At 39.3% G+C, this 20485-nt stretch overlaps 1 protein-coding gene across 1 annotated transcript in view; it reads left to right on the forward strand.

Moving 5' to 3' along the window:
* Positions 1-20485, forward strand: part of epha8 (eph receptor A8) — a 74759-nt gene that overhangs the window by 45158 nt on the left and 9116 nt on the right. Inside the window, exons 4-10 of the mRNA XM_047803307.1 lie at positions 14829-14984; positions 15198-15659; positions 15945-16069; positions 17165-17327; positions 18895-18991; positions 19989-20056; positions 20224-20349. Of these exons, the coding sequence (XP_047659263.1) occupies positions 14829-14984; positions 15198-15659; positions 15945-16069; positions 17165-17327; positions 18895-18991; positions 19989-20056; positions 20224-20349 (1197 nt within the window). The remainder of the gene's footprint in view (positions 1-14828; positions 14985-15197; positions 15660-15944; positions 16070-17164; positions 17328-18894; positions 18992-19988; positions 20057-20223; positions 20350-20485) is intronic.

Consider the following 20485-nt stretch of genomic DNA (forward strand, 5'->3'; position numbering starts at 1 on the left):
AGTGTGTGTGTGCCCTGTGATGGGTTGGCACTCCGTCCAGGGTGTATCCTGCCTCGATGCCCGATGTTGCCTGAGATAGGCACAGGCTCCCTGTGACCCGGGAAGTTCGGATAAACGAAGGAATATTGAGTGAGTAATATTGTCTGAGATAGTTTTCTTTTCTTTATATTAACCTGCAGGATTTACAGACACTATTCATAAAACAGTGGTTATTTATTATTTTACATGTTCCATCAAATCCCTGACTGTGCTGTGAAAAAAAAAGAGTAACGATTTAATGAGATAAACGGACAAATTAATTAACCCGATCTAGCAGTACACCGGTGTTCTGTTCTGGTGGCAGAAAGGGAATCGTCTTCTGGGGCGTTTTCAATCGGTTTAAATAAACGAACAAGGTTGTGTCTGTGAGTCGGATCTACTGTATAACGAGTCAGGACTCTGTTGTTCTTTCAGTGTGTTTTAGACTTGTGTTTGTGCCTCTGTTGATAATCTTACACTGACTTTTAGTCCTGAGTGTCTACTTTCATATGAGCTTCATATTAACAACACTGTGGAGTGAGACACGAGGAAGACACTCAATCATCAACATGGACACAAGAGTCACAAGAGCGAACTTAAATCTCGTGGCCTCGTCGGAACAAATTCAGCTCCCAGACCATAAGAAATAAAGTTTTATATTCAGAGTCTATTGCGATTATTGATACGATAAGATATTGTTTATTCAGGTAATGAGACTTATTCATGTCTCAGCAAGCATGGTGTGTAAGACATAAATGTAATAAACTCTGATAGTAATTATGACTGACATTATTTTCCGTGTTGATTAGGATTCCTTTGAAGTATCGATTCATTTTAACACGAGGCGACAAGCTCTACAGTGACGGGAATGACAACCGTTTATTGACGTTGTTCTCTTCATACTACAGTGCTGTTGATGTCTGGATTCTGATTGGTGGATTCAGAGTTTTTTTTTTTGTTTTGTTAAATACCTAAAATCACATCGTTTTAATGTCTTTTGAAAAAGACAGATGTGATTTTTGTTAAATACCTAAAATCACATCGTTTTAATGTCTTTTGAAAAAGACAGATGTGATTTTACTTCAGCTGATTGCATTTATACATTTTTATTGTGTTTAATTCAATTCAATTCAATTCAAGTTTATTTGTATGGCGCTTTTTACAATAGACGTCGCCTCAAAGGGGCTTTACAGAACATAAACATAGAGCAGAAGGTAAACATAAGGAATGATAAAGGAAATAACGAATGATAAAAGAAAAAGAATTAACAGAATAAAAAAATCAAGATTATTATTAGATATATATATATATATATATATATATATATATATATATATATATATATATATATATATATATATAGTTCACAATGTGTATGTATTTATCCCCCTATGAGCAAGTCTGAGGTGACTCAGGCAGCAGTGGCAAGGAAAAACTCCCTTAAATTGGTAAAGGAAGAAACCTTGAGAGGAACCGGACTCAAGGGGGAACCTCATCCTCATATGGGTGACACTGGGGTGTGATTGTAAATATACAGTCAGATAAATGTTGTATTGGTGGTTTACTTGTAAAGATTTCCGTGATAAACAAAACGTCTTAACGATCGCTGACTTTTGTGGGTTAAAAAGCTTATTTTCTGAAATATTCCAAAAGCCCGTTAGGTTAGAAGCACCTGTTATAATACCTTCTAATCGTATGTGAACGGCAGATGGTTTCCCGTGAGGAGATACAGTATTGGTGTTACATACAGTATATGGAAGGAGTCTCCAGTGTCAGTGCTTTGTAACAGGAGTTTTTCTTACACGGTCATTAATATTAATCGTTACCAAAACAGCCTTCATTAAGTTAACGAATCGTTGGTACGGTGATGTGGAATAAAAGCATTAAACCTTGTTTGGATGAACAAGCAACTTTCTCTCACTCCCCAACAAATTAGCAACAATTCTGCATTCGATTTATTACACAACGAATGTTTTATTGTATTTTAATACTTTTTGTTTATTTAGTAAAGTTCACTGTTTGTTGACATCATTAATTAGTGGTCAATAGATCTAATAATTAACTATTTAATTAACGTTTATTGTATTCTTATTCTAACCTGCTACATTTTTAGCCCCCGGACTGTATGCTGAAGGTTTCTGTTGATGATACTGAAGCTCCGTCGTGCGACTTCACTATTGTGCAAAAGCGCAGGTTTAATGTGTCGGCTGGCGGTAAGAGGTGTAGAGGTGGAGGGTGACGCTGGTGAAAATGGGAAGGTGGCGGGGGAGGGTGGGGGGGTCTTTTTTCTGATAAAGGAATGAATTTTATCTCAACCAGACGGAGCTTGGTCTTGTCAGTCAAATCAGACGTACACACACACACACACACACACACACACACACACACACACACACACACACGCAGCTCTCAGAGTGCAAGGCGGAATTGTCTGCACAATAACAGCTCAGACAGACAAAAAAAAAACTCCTCTGTGGTTGTTCATTCAGAATCTTTTTCATTACTGCTTCATAATTTATTGCGATGGACTCTTGTGTTTGCCTGTGGGGATTTTTTATTTTTTATTTATTTATTTATATATTTTTGTAATGACTGGAAGAAAGGTTTTGGACTAAAGGGAAATGACTGCCAAGACGTCAGCCATCGTCTGGTCACCTAGATTATGACTTATGTCTGTGTGATTTTTTTTTTTTTTTCCAATTTCTTTCATGATGGAGAAAGTCAAAGACTGCAGAAATAATAACATGTGATTACCTGGTTTAGAAAAGCAATTTAATCACTCAGTGCACATCAGAAATGGGTTGAGTATATTTATATGTAGTGGGCTATTGTACTGTATATGTAGTGGGCTGTAGTGGTGTAGTGGGCTGTGGTGGTGTATATGTAGTGGTGTGTAGTGGTGTATGTGTAGTGGTGTGTAGTGGTGTGTAGTGGCGTATGTGTAGTGGGCTGTAGTGGTGTATGTGTAGTGGGGTGCAGTGGGCTGTAGTGGTGTTGTGGGCTGTAGTGGTGTATATATTGTGGTGTGTAGTGGGCTGTGGTGGTGTATATGTAGTGGGCTCTAGTGGTGTATGTGTAGTGGTGTGTAGTGGTGTATGTGTAGTGGTGTGTAGTGGTGTATGTGTAGTGGGCTGTAGTGGTGTATGTGTAGTGGTGTGTAGTGGTGTATGTGTAGTAGGCTGTAGTGGTGTATATGTAGTAGGCTGTAGTGGTGTATGTGTAGTAGGCTGTAGTGGTGTATGTGTAGTGGTGTGTAGTGGTGTAGTAGGCTGTAGTGGTGTATGTGTAGTAGGCTGTAGTGGTGTATGTGTAGTAGGCTGTAGTGGTGTATGTGTAGTGGTGTGTAGTGGTGTAGTGGTGTGTAGTGGTGTATATGTAGCGGGCTTTAGGGGTGTAGTGGGCTGTAGTGGTGTATATGTAGTGGCAGAATGTTTTTCCTTATCTATCTATCTATCTATCTATCTATCTATCTATCTATCTATCTATCTATCTATCTATCTATCTATCTATCTATCTATCTATCTATCTATCTATCTATACGATTGATCAAACAATTGGAGGGAGACTTCTGTGCTAGCACTTTAACAGTCAGATGCAAAGCTGTAAATAAAAAACTTTGGTTTTAAAAACTCAATAATAGTTTTGCTTTGTGAACATTCCACAACATTCCACAACATTCCACAACATTCCACAACATTCCACAACACAGTTAGTTCAAAAGCTAATTGTGGGCGAACTGCTGTGGTATAAGTGGAATAAACAACTGAGACGTGCCTCTGTGCAGTAACAGTGACTCTGTTTCCTCACGTCGTGTTGGATTATTTAATAGAACTTCTGCTCCAGTTGAGCGTTATTCAACACGACAAATTTGATTTCAACTTGTTTATACATAAACGTGTTATTACAAGTCATTAAATCCTCCTGTGTGTTGTCTATGTGTTTGAGATGTTAGGCTAAAAAATAAAAAAGTGGCCACTAAATGGAGATAAATGGACTGAGTTTCTTTGAGCCCACTGGGGCAAAGTCTAATCGCGTATTTGCTCCACTTCACAGCATTTTTCTTTCCTAATAGCGATATTGGCAGGGATTGCTCTAATAGTTGCAGTCAAGTCCTTTTTTTTTCACACGGCAAGACTCTGTAGAGAAGTGACGTGTTTCTATGCAGCTTATTAGCACTGGCGGGAGACATTTAATAACATAATTAAAATAGGACGCCCACGGGGGGAGCGTTCAGGTAGATTAAACTTCTTCATTAGCATCAGGATGGACCTGCTGCCAAACAGGAGAGAGAGAGAGAGAGAGAGAGAGAGAGAGAGAGAGAGAGAGAGAGAGAGAGAGAGAGAGAGAGAGATCAGAGGCTATGATCAGCCCTTCTGCAGAAAATCCCAGATCTTACAGCTTGTGTGAAATCTTTGAGCCTTTCAAACACTCAGATTTACTAAAACAAGTGTACAAGAATGAGGACAAACATCACCATATAATAATATATAATATTGCAGAGATGTGCAGGGTCCAAGCTAGAGGTCTTCACGGGTCCACTTAGACCCGAAAACCCGAGGTCCGAGCCGAGACCCGAGCGGGTTCGGGTCTAAAAGTTTCACGTGTGCCTCGGACACGGGTCGGGTATAATAATAGCGGCGTCGGGTCTCGGGTAATTTAAAATGAATGTGTTTTACCGAACGGACCAGAGAAGACCCGAACTACTGTATCTCGTGTGTGTGCCTCGACTCGAGTCCTTTTCCAACCTCTCCTCTGTTTAACAAGACCGCTTGCGACATGTGGCTGGCGACGTGCGGCTGGCGGTAAGCTAATTTTCGTTGAAACAGACCTGTCAATCAATTTTGTATCCACTCTGTAGCGGTTACTTTAGTGTAGAGTTATGCAACATTCGGGTCCAGTCGGGTTAATAATAATTGCCAACCGGTCGGGTCGGACTCGGGTCTAATTTTTCCGGGTTTGTCTCGGGTCGGGTCTTTCTTAAAAAAATAATAAATTATGCACGTCGGGTTCGGGTAAAAAGTGATTCGGGTCACTTCGGGTCGGGTCGAGAAGACCTCTAGTCCAAGCACCCTTTTGTAAAAGTTTGTAAATCCTCCAGACATATAAATCCTAATTCATGTGCTCAGTGAACATGTATTATAAATAAAATATAAATATAAATATAAATATAAATAAATGTATTTGCAGCAGGTTATATCGGCCTGTTTGCAGGGCAGTTGATCACATTTCAGATACGGTCTATTTTATGCACTTCTCCTGTAGCTACGGTGATCATTCTCCTCTCTCCTCCACAGGCACACAGATTTAGATTTGTATGAATAGACAACATGAGACATCTGAAGGTGATAAGAATCTGATTTCAGGTGTTATAAGATGGCATAAGAAGCCTGTCTTGACAAGTGACATGAAATGACACAAGAATGTCAAGAACAAATTTCAACAAAGATGACATAAGACCCTTATGTCATCAAGTTCAGGAAGAAGACATAGTGTAACATGTGGGAGATGATGACATAAGAACTCAAGAAGCAAAAACTGGCATAAGAACCTTGTTCACAAATGTCATAAAATGACACAAGAGCCTTATGTCAACAAGTTTCTTAAAATCGTCATAGTAACCTTATTTCAACAAATGTCATAGGATGATGGCTTAAGAATGTTGTCAAGACCCAAGATCTTTTTCACAACTGTCACAAAATGACATTTAAGACGTATCATAAGATGACTCAAGAATGTCAAAAAATGACATAGCCTTTTTTTGCAAGTGTATATGACATCAGAACCTCATGTCAACAAATGACAGATGATTATATAAAAATTTTAAGAGTTATAGACAGACATAAGAACCTTATAAAAAAGATGTGATAAAATACCACAAGAATCTTATATAAATAATTTTTTTGCTTAATCTATTGCTGAATTAAGGGCCATAAGACGACATATGAGCCTTACATCAAAAATGTCAGCAAATGTTATAACATGACATAAGATTCTTATGTCAAAAAGTGTCATATTAAAATTGACAAATTAATCTTACTTTAACAAGTGGCAGAAAAGTACATAAGACCCTTACGTATAAAAGTGTCAACAAATGTTATAAAATGACACAGGAACATGACATTAAATGACACGTCATGTCACATTTAGATCTGTCCTCACTAACGGACAGATCCGTATCTTTCAGAGTTCCCTCCCTCACGTCTGTAGTGTAAAGTTGTCGTAGCCACATCCACAAGCTCTATTCAGCATAATAACGTCTTCAGCCATTTCTTCACTTTGCCAGGTCCTAATGTAAATCAAAAGGTTGACATAACAGTCTGAATTGCCTTTTTATAGCACCTCACCGCCTGTGTGCACGAATGCCGGGAACGCTCAGTGTCAGCTGAAGGACCGAGCAGCTTCGCATCCTACAGTTAACGACTCTTCAAGGTCACACTCTATTTAGGCAGGTTCGACTCCATCTATCAAGCAGTTAGAACCAGACACCACATTTCTTTCACAAATTGATCGGCAATTCCCCTCCTTCACTCGTTCTTCTGCCACCAAACAAAGTTGAAGATCACAGATTTAAGGACAATTTGTTGCTAGCCGAAATGGTAATAAACTTATATTGGTGTTATTTTCTCCCACATAACACATCACATGGCTTTTACATAAACGGTTAAGCTGTATAACCCAAATGTTTTAGACAAAAAGTTTTAGTTTGAAAGCAGCTTTAGTTTGCTAACCTTTAGAAACGATCATAAACTCGTCAGCCTGGAAATTCTCATAAGATGACATAAGAACCTTATGTCACCAAGTGTCCTAAGATGATTACAGCCATCTGCCAACATGTCAACGTGTGACTATAAAAATCTTGCCATAAAATCACATCAAACATTTATTGTTATACATAACACACAATACACACAATAAAATAATGCAACAGATGTTATAAGACGACATTAGAAACATATGTCACTAATTGCCATGTCCTGTCAAATGATGTGAGCAACTTTCATAGAGCAAGCAACAGAAAATACCATAAGATGACATAAGAAGATAATGACAAAAGTGTCATAAGATGACATATAAACCCGCAAGTCACATAAGATGTCATAAGAACTGTATGTCAAAAGGTGGCATGAGACGGAATAATGTTCTAATCATAGGCCGCAATATGACATACGAACATTATATCAAGTCATGAGATGGCATAAGATCCTAATATCAGCAAGTGCCATAAAAGGAAGATAGTATCTAGTGCCAAGACATAAGTACCGACAAGTCACATAAGATGTCATAAGACCTGTATTTCAAAAAGTGGCATAAGACACCATAAGAAACTAATATCCACAAGTTTCATAAGATGTCAAAGGATCGTTATAATATATTCATAAGATGTCAATATTTCATAAGATGTCGATACGTTATGATATTTCATAAGATGTCAAAGGATCGTTATAATCTCATATTTATTCTTAACACATACAGAAATATATCATAAAAAGTCATGAAGTGTCATAAGATGACAGTCAACTTACTACTACAACTGCTTATAGCAAATCTCCCACACGATACAGACCGTTAAAATTGCTTTAGATAAAACAAAGCTTTCAGTTACTTGACTCAGATGTTATGTCATGAGTGAACAGTCACATGTCATAAACAGCTTATGCATGTGTCATGTAGGCTTATGAACACCATCTTGAATAAAATGCATCTCAGTATCCGAAGGAGAGCTGGCTGTTCACACCAGCATCCACATGCCACCGGTTAGTATTTCTAATCAAAGGTCTTGTTATTTAATGATTATGGAAAGGTCACGGTTGCATTCTCTTTTATAGTTCCTGCAGATTTTAGCTCGCATTTTAAACAGATTGGCATTTCACAAGGCTGCTGTGAAGCTCAGATATCTGATTATTTATAAACAAATCCTTTTTTCCTTCTATTTCATTTCTTTCTCAGCGTCAGCCCACTGCACACACTCCATCCTGAGACTCCTTCCCTTTGGGTGTGTGTGTGTGTGTGTGTGTGTGTGTGTGTGTGTGTGTGTGTGTGTGTGTGTGTGTGTGTGTGTGTGTGTGTGTGATATCAGCATAGCTGTGGTTCAGGATCCAGATGGTGCTGGTCATGATCAGTATCACTGCAGTGTGGCCTGCAGCCTGAAGACAGATTGGCTGCCTGCAAATGTCACTAACCTCTAATAATGTCACGGCTAAAAGACGCCTCGGTATACTGATGGTTCACACACAAGGCTCACACACACAGCTTTTACACACATAGCTCACACACACAGCTTTTACACACAAGGTTCACACACACAGCTTTTACACACAAGGTTCACACACACAGCTTTTACACACAAGGTTCACACACACAGCTTTTACACACAAGGCTCACACACACAGCTTTTACACACATAGCTCACACACACAGCTTTTACACACATAGCTCACACACACAGCTTTTACACACAAGGTTCACACACACAGCTTTTACACACAAGGTTCACACACACAGCTTTTACACACATAGCTCACACACAGCTTTTACACACAAGGTTCACACACACAGCTTTTACACACAAGGTTCACACACACAGCTTTTACACACAAGGTTCACACACACAGCTTTTACACACAAGGTTCACACACACAGCTTTTACACACAGCTCACACACACACACAGCTTTTACACACATAGCTCACACACACAGCTTTTACACACAAGGTTCACACACACAGCTTTTACACACAAGGCTCACACACACACAGCTTTTACACACAGCTCACACACACAGCTTTTACACACATAGCTCACACACACAGCTTTTACACACAAGGTTCACACACACAGCTTTTACACACAAGGCTCACACACACAGCTTTTACACACAGCTCACACACACAGCTTTTACACACATAGCTCACACACACAGCTTTTACACACAAGGTTCACACACACAGCTTTTACACACATAGCTCACACACACAGCTTTTACACACAAGGCTCACACACACACAGATCACACACAGCTTTTACACACATAGCTCACACACACAGCTTTTACACACAAGGTTCACACACACAGCTTTTACACACATAGCTCACACACACAGCTTTTACACACAAGGTTCACACACACAGCTTTTACACACATAGCTCACACACAGCTTTTACACACATAGCTCACACACACAGCTTTTACACACAAGGCTCACACACACAGCTTTTACACACAAGGCTCACACACACAGCTTTTACACACATAGCTTACACACACAGCTTTTACACACATAGCTCACACACACAGCTTTTACACACATAGCTCACACACACAGCTTTTACACACATAGCTCACACACACACAGTTCACACACACACGGCTCCCACACACAGCTAATACACACACGGCTACACAGCTATTTCACACACATAGCTCACACGCAGCTTTTACACACACAGCTATTACACACGCAGCTCACACACACAGCTCAGACACACGGCAATTAAGTGCACTGCTCACACACATACACACACACAGCTAATACACACACTTTTCACACACAGCTCACACACACACAGCTCACTCACACAGCTATTACACACACAGCTCACACAGGGCAAGTACATGCACTGCTCACACACACACAGCTTATACACACACTTTTCACACACAGCTCACACACACAGCTCACACACAGCTTTTACACACACAGCTCACACACACAGCTATTTCGCACACACAGCTCACACACACAGCTCACACACAGCTTTTACACACACCGCTCACACACACAGCTCACACACACGGCAATTACATGCACTGCTCACACACACACACACACACAGCTAATACACACACTTTTCACACACAGCTCACACACACAGCTCACTCACACAGCTATTACACACACACAGCTCACACACACAGCTATTTCATACACAGCTATTTCACACACACAGCTCACACACACAGCTCACACACAGCTTTTACACACACAGCTCACACACACAGCTCACACACAGCTTTTACACACACAGCTCACACACACAGCTCACACACACGGCAATTACATGCACTGCTCACACACACACAGCTAATACACACACTTTTCACACACAGCTCACACACACAGCTCACACAGCTCACTCACACAGCTATTACACACACACAGCTCACACACACAGCTATTTCATACAGAGCTATTTCACACACACAGCTCACACACACAGCTCACACACAGCTTTTACACACACAGCTCACACACACAGCTCACACACACGGCAATTACATGCACTGCTCACACACACAGCTAATACACACACTTTTCACACACAGCTCACACACACAGCTCACACAGCTCACTCACACAGCTATTACACACACAGCTCACACACACAGATATTTCATACACAACTATTTCGCACACACAGCTCACACACACAGTTCACACACAGCTTTTACACACACCGCTCACATACACAGCTCAAACACACAGCTATTACACACACTTTTAGCACACAGCTCGCACACACAGCTGACACACACAGCTCGCACACACACACAGCTCTCTCAAACACGCTACTTACATGTCCTTAGCCTTGATCCTGGAGAAACGTCGTCTCATGTCACTGTGTACTGCAACAGCTATATATGGTTGAAATGACAATAAAAGCTGCGTGACTTGACTTGACTTGACTTGACACGCCTCACACACCACTCTTATACACACAGCTAATACACACAGCTCACACACACCACTCTCACACACGCCACTCTCATACACACACACACAAGGTTTCTATGTGAACATGTCTTTTACAGTCGTCTCCAGCATCAGAGCTAAAGTTTTTCAGGACAGAGTTTTCTTACATGTTTATATAAAGCCAAGTCCCTGAGATCCTCCAAGCAGTGTACCTCGGAACCATCTAGTCTTTCGACATGACTTACATGAAGTACTTTAGGAAGAAAAAAAAGAGTCTGCCAAAACCCCTACAGAGAGAAATCCATATCCACGTACAGGACATGTGCCCAGGGGCCCGATGATGAAGTCCTCCATCTTCAGCCATGATTTCACTGACAGAGTCATTTAGCACTTTGTCCTTTGGTGCTTGGTCCCTGATTGAGATGATGGGATTTTAGGGAGTGTTTAGTTGTGTTTAAATGCATATTGAAGAGGAAGAAAAGATAGAAATTATTTCCTTTAGCATTGTTAATTATTTGTTATGTATAATTGTATTGTTGGGGATTCAAACTCTGAGTTGCTCTGTCCTTTCTTTCGTATCATATTGTTGGTTTTATATATATATATAAAAAAAAAAAAATAATAATAATAATAATAATAATAATAATAATACAAAAAATAACAAATTAATTAATACATTTATTATTATTATTATTATTGTTGTTGTTGTTATTATTATTATTAATAATAATAATAATAATAATAATAATAATAATAATAATAATAATAATAATAATAATAATAATAATAATAATAATAATAAATTAATACTACTAATAATAATAATAAAATGATGATGATGATGATGATGATAAGAAGAAGAAGTAGAAAAAGAAGAAGAAGAAGAAGAAGAAGAAATAAATAAAATAGATAGATAGATAGATAGATAGATAGATAGATAGATAGATAGATAGATAGATAGATAGATAGATAGATAGATAGATAGATAGATAGATAGATATTAATAATAATAATAATAAGAAGAAGAAGAAGAAGAAGAAGAAGAAGAAGAAGAAGAAGAAGAAGAAGAAGAAGGAGAAGAAGAAGAAGAAGAAGATGTTTTAAAAAGTAAATAAAGTGTACCTCTAAGCTAATCAGTACATTTGAAGGTACAGGAATCATTACAATCTTTATCATTATATAATTATACTGTACACCTTGATCACTTTTTAATAACGAATACCACATTTATTTCTAGATGATAAATCTAACCCAAAAAACGATACCATACTGTAGATGTCTTTTTGATGGTCTCACAACCACTGATGCACTTTTCCCTCATAGGAAAGCAATATTATTAATAGGAAATTTCAGCAACTTTTCTTTGAGTTTCATTCAGATTTGACCCTGAACCCCGTCCTTCACCTTCACTTTAATTTTTTTCAAAATTCTTTTAAATCTGCAAGCATGAAACCATGCAATGGAAGCAAGTTCTTGAAATTGGATGTGGTCCATGCCTCAGACCAGAGTGTGAACATTTTTTTACAAAGACAACCTTGACTAAGCTTGACTAAGCCTTGGTCTGTATCGCACGTGACTTTATTACACGAGCGACGGAACAGCATCGGAAAAAGTTAAAGCTCAGAAATCGCGGTTTGGATTTTTGTATTATTCGTGAATCTTGGAGCCCACACACTTTTCAGAGATCCCATGCATAGTTAATGCTGTAGATGTCAAGTATGGAGAAGAAAGAAAAAAAAAACACTTTTCCGTGGCATTTATTCATTTATATCAAGAGTAAAAATATCAAGGTCAACACACAATGGTTGTAAATATTCATTAAAATTCATAGTCATGCAAATCCCCCCTGCAGTGGGCACATTGCACTGACAGGTGCTGACAAACCAAACAATATGCCAATATGGAGGGGAAAAAGAGACAAAAAAAAAAAAAAGACTCAACCTTTATAAAAAAAAAAAAATGAGTCTATAACTGATCCCTCGTTTATCGCGGTTAATGGGGACCGGAACCCGTCGCGATAGGTGAAAATCCGCAAAGTAGGATTGGGCCTAAGTTTTACCTTTTCACTGATGGTCATCATCTTCCTCTTCCTCTTGGGCTCACTAGTGGAATCTTTCGCAGGGGCACGGCGCTTAGGAGGCATCGTAAGGGCTTAACGTAAAGTTAATTTCGAACACAATAATGATATGAATGAGAGTGGCGAGATACGACAAGGGAAGAAGCTGGGAGTGGATGCGATGATGCGCAGCCAATCAGCTCGGATCTCGCACCGGGAACCAATCATGTGCCTTGTCTGAGTGCCCGTGGGTATGTACAAAGCCTCTGAGAGAGTTTCTCTCTTTGTCTGGCATCCTGGGAAACCGTATTTATTTTTATTTTTCAATGAATATTTTTGAAAAATCAGCGATGTGCCGAGGCCGCGAAACTTGAACCGTGAAGTGGCGAGGGATTACTGTATACACTTTTTCCCGTCACTAAGGTGTATCGTGATCACTCGATCAAAAAAAAAGAGGCGACGTTCCACTCCGTCCACTGCACGGTGCTTGTTTAGGAGTGTGTTGCTGTTTGCAAGTTTGTCGTTGTCGATCGTGTCGCTGCTGGTTAATCTGTCAGAACTTCAAAGCTGTGAGAAGGGTCCACACATGATGAGCGTGCAGTCTCGATGATTATCGTGGCCTGCTTTTCCACTCAAGTTAAAAAAAAAAAGAAAAGAACAAAAGAAAAGTATGCAGAGGATTAAAGGGATGAAATGACTGAAGACACCAGACAGGGATAAATATCACAATCAGGAATTCTTTCAGGCTCCCTGGAGGGACGATGGATCCAGAGGGGGGAAAAAAATACCCTGAAATTGCTTAAATTGCTAATTCGTGTATCTTCAGTCATGTGTCTTTTTTTGCTCTTATCGGTATGCTTGGTGCGTCGGCAGCTACAATCTCATTAAACACAGCTGACTAGAGTGATGCTTCTGCACAGCAAATATCTCAAGCTATTCTTTGGTCAGTTTGGTTACTGGCTCAAGGAAACAATATTAGTTGTCCAGTTTGAAACTCACTCACTCTGTCACTCATTCTCTACCGCTTTTCCGAACTACCTCGGGTCACCTGTGCCTATCTCAGGCGTCATCGGGCATCGAGGCAGGATACACCCTGGATGGAGTGCCAACCCATCACAGGGCACACACACACACTCTCATTCACTCACACACTCACACACTACGGACAATTTTCCAGAGATGCCAATCAACCTACCATGCATGTCTTTGGACCGGGGGAGGAAACCGGAGTACCCGGAGGAAACCCCCGAGGCACGGGGAGAACATGCAAACTCCACACACACAAGGCAGAGGCGGGAATCGAACCCCCAACCCTGGAGGTGTGAGGCGAACGTGCTAACCACAAAGCCACTGTGACCCCCCCCCCCCCCATTTGAAACTAAACTCAGTATGATTTGTGACCAAAAACAACACGATCTCACCTTTTTAATTTCTTTTTTATTATATAAAAAGATTCAGGATTTACCCCTTTGGGAGTTTTAGACAGTTCCTTATGTTATTATTTTATCTAGTAACAACTACAGATAGTTAACGTCTTTAAGGGCTTACAGAGTAAAGCTGCTGTAGAATGCTAGAATCCTGTAGAATCCTGAAATACTCACGAGGAACTGTATTTTTCCTAAGAGGTCTGAAGGGTAAGGTTTAATGTTAGATCCAGGAACAGAGTCATGTGTATTGATTGTATTTTTATTCATCTTCAGTAAGCTCTATCCGGGCCAGGGCTGTAGTGAATGTAGAAACCGTATCCTCTAAATACTGGACACGATGTGGGAATACAATCTGGATTGGACTCCGGTCTACCTCATTGACACAAAGGGACAATTTAGAGTCCACTCCGAATGTTTTTCGGAGTATAGAGGAATCCAGAGAACCCAAAGAAAACCTTCAGATACCCAGGAAGAAAATCAAACCTTCCTACTTACCAACCAACCCAAGTTCAGGGCTGAACCAGTGACCTCGAGTTGTACTGTAAATCCCATTGCATCACCATTGCTGGACTGAATTTGTACACCAAGTAATGTTGATGTAACATGACCTTTCTCATCTTTTTTATGTTCTTCCAGCCTGTGAAGTGGGCTTCTACAAACCTTTCGCTGGAGGCCAGCTTTGTGCAAAATGTCCTCTCCACAGCCACTCTGAGACCAGAGCTGCTCTTGCTTGCCCTTGTGACGCTAACTATTTCCGGCTACCTTCTGACCCTCCTGGTGCTCCTTGCACAAGTATGCTGGCTGTTTGAGATTTTTTATTTTAATTAAATGAGAACATCGAAATAGCCTTAAAAAAATAAATAAATAAATAAATAAATAAAGCTTTTGGTTTAAAAAAAAAAATCTAAATTTACATTTTGATCTGCAAGTCTGATAACTTCAACCTCCTTCATCCTCTTGCAATTAACCTGTAATTAAAGCTATCTGGCTCTTATGTCCCTACAGGACCTCCCTCGGCCCCTGTAAATGTGATTTCATCTGTAAATGGGACCACAGTTAACCTGGAATGGAGTACCCCTCTGGACACAGGAGGTCGAACAGATATCACCTACGATGTGCGGTGCCAGAAATGTGTAAAGGATGGAGGACAATGTGAGGACTGCAATGTCGGAGGAACCTCAGTCAATGGAATATTAGGAGCTGCCGTTGGAGCTCAAGTAAATGGCGGTGGAGGAACAGCTGCTAGTGGAGGAGGTTTAGGTGGAAGTGGATTGGTGTCACGAACAGGAGTCAGCTCAGTTAAGTTCATTCCCCAGCAGAAAGGACTGACAGAGCCATGGGTGAATGTGGTTAACCTGGCGGCCCACACTAACTACACCTTCCGCATCTTGGTGATGAACGGAGTAACGCACTTTAGCAAGGAACCGCTGCCTTACGCCATGGTCAACATTACGACAAATCAGGCAGGTAAGAGACTTCTAGTATGTGTTAAGTAGCTGACAAAGCTTGCTTTCTCTAGGGTCTTAAGTCTTTTGCAGTTCCTCGGGTGTCTCTTTGGTTGTAATGTAAAACTGACATCAGTGTATTTCTAGCAGGGAAGGTTCCCGGTCAGAATCTAAACCCTCTAAGGCTTTCAAGACACTTTCAGAGCTTTAAGAACTTAAAGCTGCTTTAGTGAACTGACTGTTAAAAGTTATCCGCAATGTAATAAAATTCCAACAAGAACTTTGACTTTATTTTCTGCCTTTCCAGCTCCCTCTCAGGTGATGGCTATCCGTCAAGAGAATGCTAGCACAGATAGCATCACCCTCATGTGGTATGAACCTGAGCAGCCCAATGGAGTAATTCTGGAGTATGATATCAAATATTATGAAAAGGTGGGACAACTTACCATTATGTAAAATTTGTCTAGTTTATAGTAGTTTAATTTGAAAAAATATGGGTTTCAAATTAGGGTCGGGGGTTCGATTCCCGCCTCCGCCTTGTGTGTGTGGAGTTTGCATGTTCTCCTTGTGCCTCAGGGGTTTCCTCCGGGTACTCCGGTTTCCTCCCCCGGTCCAAAGACATGCATGGTAGGTTGATTGGCATCTCTGGAAAATTGTCCGTAGTGTGTGAGTGTGTGTGTGTGAGTGAATGAGAGTGTGTGTGTATGTGCCCTGTGATGGGTCGGCACGATACACAGGGTGTATCCTGCCTCGATGCCCGATGACGCCTATGAGATAGGCACAGGCTCCCAGTGACCCGAGAGTTCGGATAAGCGGTAGAAAATGAATGAATGAATGAATTTCTGAACAGCAAAAATGTTCATTCAAATCCAAACAAGACAACGTGACTCAAAAAAATGCTTTACTAAAAAAGTGACCAGAGGTAAGAGAAAGGTCACGTTTGTTTACGGGCGAGGTCGGCCTCGGATCGTGCAATTCAATCACATGGCTCGATGGCGGCTCCATTTAATTGAATGGAAATTACCAACCAGTGGCAGTTTGTCACGATTTAGTCTGATTATTGAAAGTGACAATGAACGGCAAATAGCGTGAATCATGCCAAGCACTGGGGAGCGGTTAATTGCAGAGCGTGCCGGGAGCTTTGCCGCCTAATGGGCCAAGAGGGATCTCAGCTGTGTGGGAGAATTAGCAAACACTGGTCTGCACCACATGGAGAGCAAATGAGATTTACATGCAATTGCTTATGAGGTTGAAGTGCTTTTTTAAGATAAAGGCCTGATTTATAAATGGTGACATCAGGTCAAACATCATAATACAAGTCGGTTCTTGTTCTTGTGAAAGATTTTGAGACACCAAAAATATGTACCGGGACCTTAACCGGGATCGTTATTAGCATAAATGTGACTTTTTAAAAATATCTTACCTAACGTATGATTGATCAGAATGAAATATCACAGCTAACTCTTACCACAAGCCACATGTTTAGACAAGGAACGTTCAAAGAATCTGCCTGGAATTTTCCCACAGGACCAGGAGCAGCAGAGTTATTCCACCCTGAAGTCAAAAACCACAAGTGCTAAAGTGTCTGGGCTCAAACCTGGCACCAGTTACATCTTTCAGATCAGGGCCAGGACGTCAGCTGGCTGCGGACGCTTCAGCCCCTCCGTGGAGATCCAGACTGGAAAACCAGGTGAGGAACATGTCATACCAAACACACAGTATCTTTATAATGATGTAAATGTAAAGAAAAAAATGAAATCAATAACAAAAGAATGAAATAGAAATGAACGGAAAAGACGAGAAATAGCAATCGAATAGCAACGTATTAGACTTTAAAGAAATACAATACGAAAAATAATAGATTAGGATAGAATACATCTACATAAAATAGAATGCAATAGAACATTACACGATGCAATCCAACAAAATTCAGCAGAATACAACAGAATAAAACACACAGAACTGAAACAGAATCCCGATACAACACAACAACAAATTGCCTTGAATGCAAAACAATACGGTAGAGTATCAAACCCTAACCCTAACGTCAATTCCCCTCATCGAGCTGAGTGTTTTGATATATGACATGTCCATGTTGTGTTAACTTTTTGATTTCGCTTATTTTGGCGGCGGGGCTACACGTGACGTCACGTGAATAACCGGGGGTGCCAATACCTTTGGACAAAAGTTGCTACTGAAATAAAACTTTGTCTGGATTAAGGTCCTAAAGGAGCTGGTCGAGTTCGGTGTAAATCGCTCGAAAACATGCTGAGTTATAAACCTCCAAAATTTATAATGGAAGTCTTTAAGATAAAAAAGCCAATTCGAGCTTCCGTACCGGGAATTCCGGAATTCCGATCGCTTATAAAAGTCATAGCACACCTCTCCTCGACGAGCCGGTCAATTTGACACCTCATCCATGGGTCTAGGACAAAAGCTGCGGGACAAGTTATGCGCCGAAGTTTTGTCCGGCACAATAACAAGAATGTTGCTTTGCAAGCACCCACCATTAACAAATGAATCGAACACAACACAGTAGAATACAAACTAATAGAAGTAAATAAAATTGAAGGCAATCAGAGGTACTAAAAGATTTCAGTTGAACCACACAATCCGGCAGAATAGAATTCAGTAGAATTCAACATCACTGATGAAAAGGAGATGATAAACAGAAGCTAATAGTCCACTGAGCTGTGAGGAAATATTATCACTGGATTTATTACTGTGATGCAGTTATTCTGCCGATCTGGAGTCTAAAGCCGTACTGATTTAGCGAGACCGGAAACATCAATAAGTCATCATGTTGGACAGAACGGTGTGAGGAAGCGTCGGTATCGGATTGATTGTGATTTTATTACAGGGTCACCTTGCACCGAATCCCAAGTGTGCTCTTATCATCTCTTTGGTTATTGAGAGGTCATAACAGATATCTGATGTAACTGACCCTAAAAAAACACATATAAAAATAAAAACTTCGGCTCATGTGTGTTCTCGGGAGGTTTACCCGAACGGCACAGTTGATCCTTTCATCACTGTGAGATAAAGAATGATTGACAGCTGAATATCAGGGAAGGAATGAGAGTTTGAGTGGATTTATTAAATAAATAAATAAATAAATAAATAAATAAATAAATAAATAAATGACTTGCTAATAATTTGCATACCATATATCTAATGTGATTTTTGATTTTTTTTTTTGTTTTGTTTTTCCTTTTGTCCTTGTATTTGCATGATATTAATTTTTCTTCATCTTTCAGTCCCTTTACGTTACAACACTGTGACCATTATCTGGATCTCCATGGCGCTGGTCTCGGGGCTCATCACGTTTTTGGCTCTTTTCATCTGCAGAAAACGGCAAGAGGAGTACTTTAAATTGTCTGCCTTTACTTTTAATTTCTTTTTTTGACAAGCTATCACGTGACGTAGAACATCTGTTGATTTGTTTATAGTCTTTGTCAAGTGTTGAGTTAAGTGTTATGTTGTTATTAGACTTAATACCTTATTCAAGATTAGGTCTACTATGAGATTATTATAAACTAAATATCTTATTATTTTTTACTTAATATCTCAGCAATACATGAGGTCATTACCTTGAGCTAAACATGCTATTTCTAATTAATGTCTCATTATTTTGAGATAATAACTTAATATCTTGATATTATTTAATATCTTATTATTATTATTATTATTTCATTTTTTCAACGCATTATTTCAGGATATTTTTATAATATTAAGATATCAGTAATCTCATTATTCTGAAGAATGAATTTTGTATTTTGACATAATTTATTATGTCAACATGTTATCTCATTCTTGCTACTATCTTATTATCTCATTATTTCCCGAGATTATCCTATTGTATCAGTGTACTAGCTTGATATTACAGGATGTCAATTATCTCAATATTTTTTAAAAAAAAAAAAAACAAACTCAGATTTTCACTTAATATTTTTTGAGTTAATAACTTAATTTTTTTCTGCAACTATCTTGTTATTATCTCACTATTTCATGACTGTCAAATATTTTAGTTATTATCTAATTTTTTTAATGAGGTTATCTCGTCGTATCAGTGAAATACCTTTGTACTGCACAATTTCAGTTATCTCATTATTCTAGACAAAATATTTCATATGTATTTATGGCAAGATGTTATCTCATTCTAAATAACTTCATTTTTTCCTGCTACTATCTTATTGTCTCATTATATCAGTATAGGTGCTTTATATTACAAGATGTCACTACAAGATTATCTTATTTGTTTACATGATTTTAAACCATTTTTGTAATTATTACAATATGATAATTACTTTTTTCTTTTACTTTAATTTTAATTTTTTTAACTTTTCTCCAGACATTGCGGTTACAGCAAGGCTTTCCAGGATTCAGATGAAGAAAAGATGCACTATCAAAATGGCCATGGTAAAAAAATATATATATATATTATAAAAAAAAATAATAATAAATTTTGGTTGAGAAGCAAATATTCAGCCCCGGCTGCTCCCTGGATGCTCCAGTGATTATTACTGTGATTGAAAACTGCTTTCATCCTGCAATATGTGACCAAATGCTAATTCTGTTTATTCTAGTATCATTTCCAGAAGCCAGATTTTATATTGATCCCCACACATACGAGGACCCATGCCAGGCCATCCACGAGTTTGCCAGAGAAATTGAAGCTTCCCGGATCAAAATTGAGAAAATTATTGGGTCAGGTATGTTTGGATTGTGACAGTAAATGCATACTGAGATTTACCATCACCATTTCTCAAGCCTGGGAGTGTGAGGTGAATGCTAATGTGCTAATCAGACACATTACCATACAGATAATATGGACAATACGGACTCTTC

The sequence above is a fragment of the Tachysurus fulvidraco genome, chromosome 2 (assembly GCF_022655615.1).
Source record: "Tachysurus fulvidraco isolate hzauxx_2018 chromosome 2, HZAU_PFXX_2.0, whole genome shotgun sequence".
NCBI lineage: Eukaryota > Metazoa > Chordata > Actinopteri > Siluriformes > Bagridae > Tachysurus > Tachysurus fulvidraco.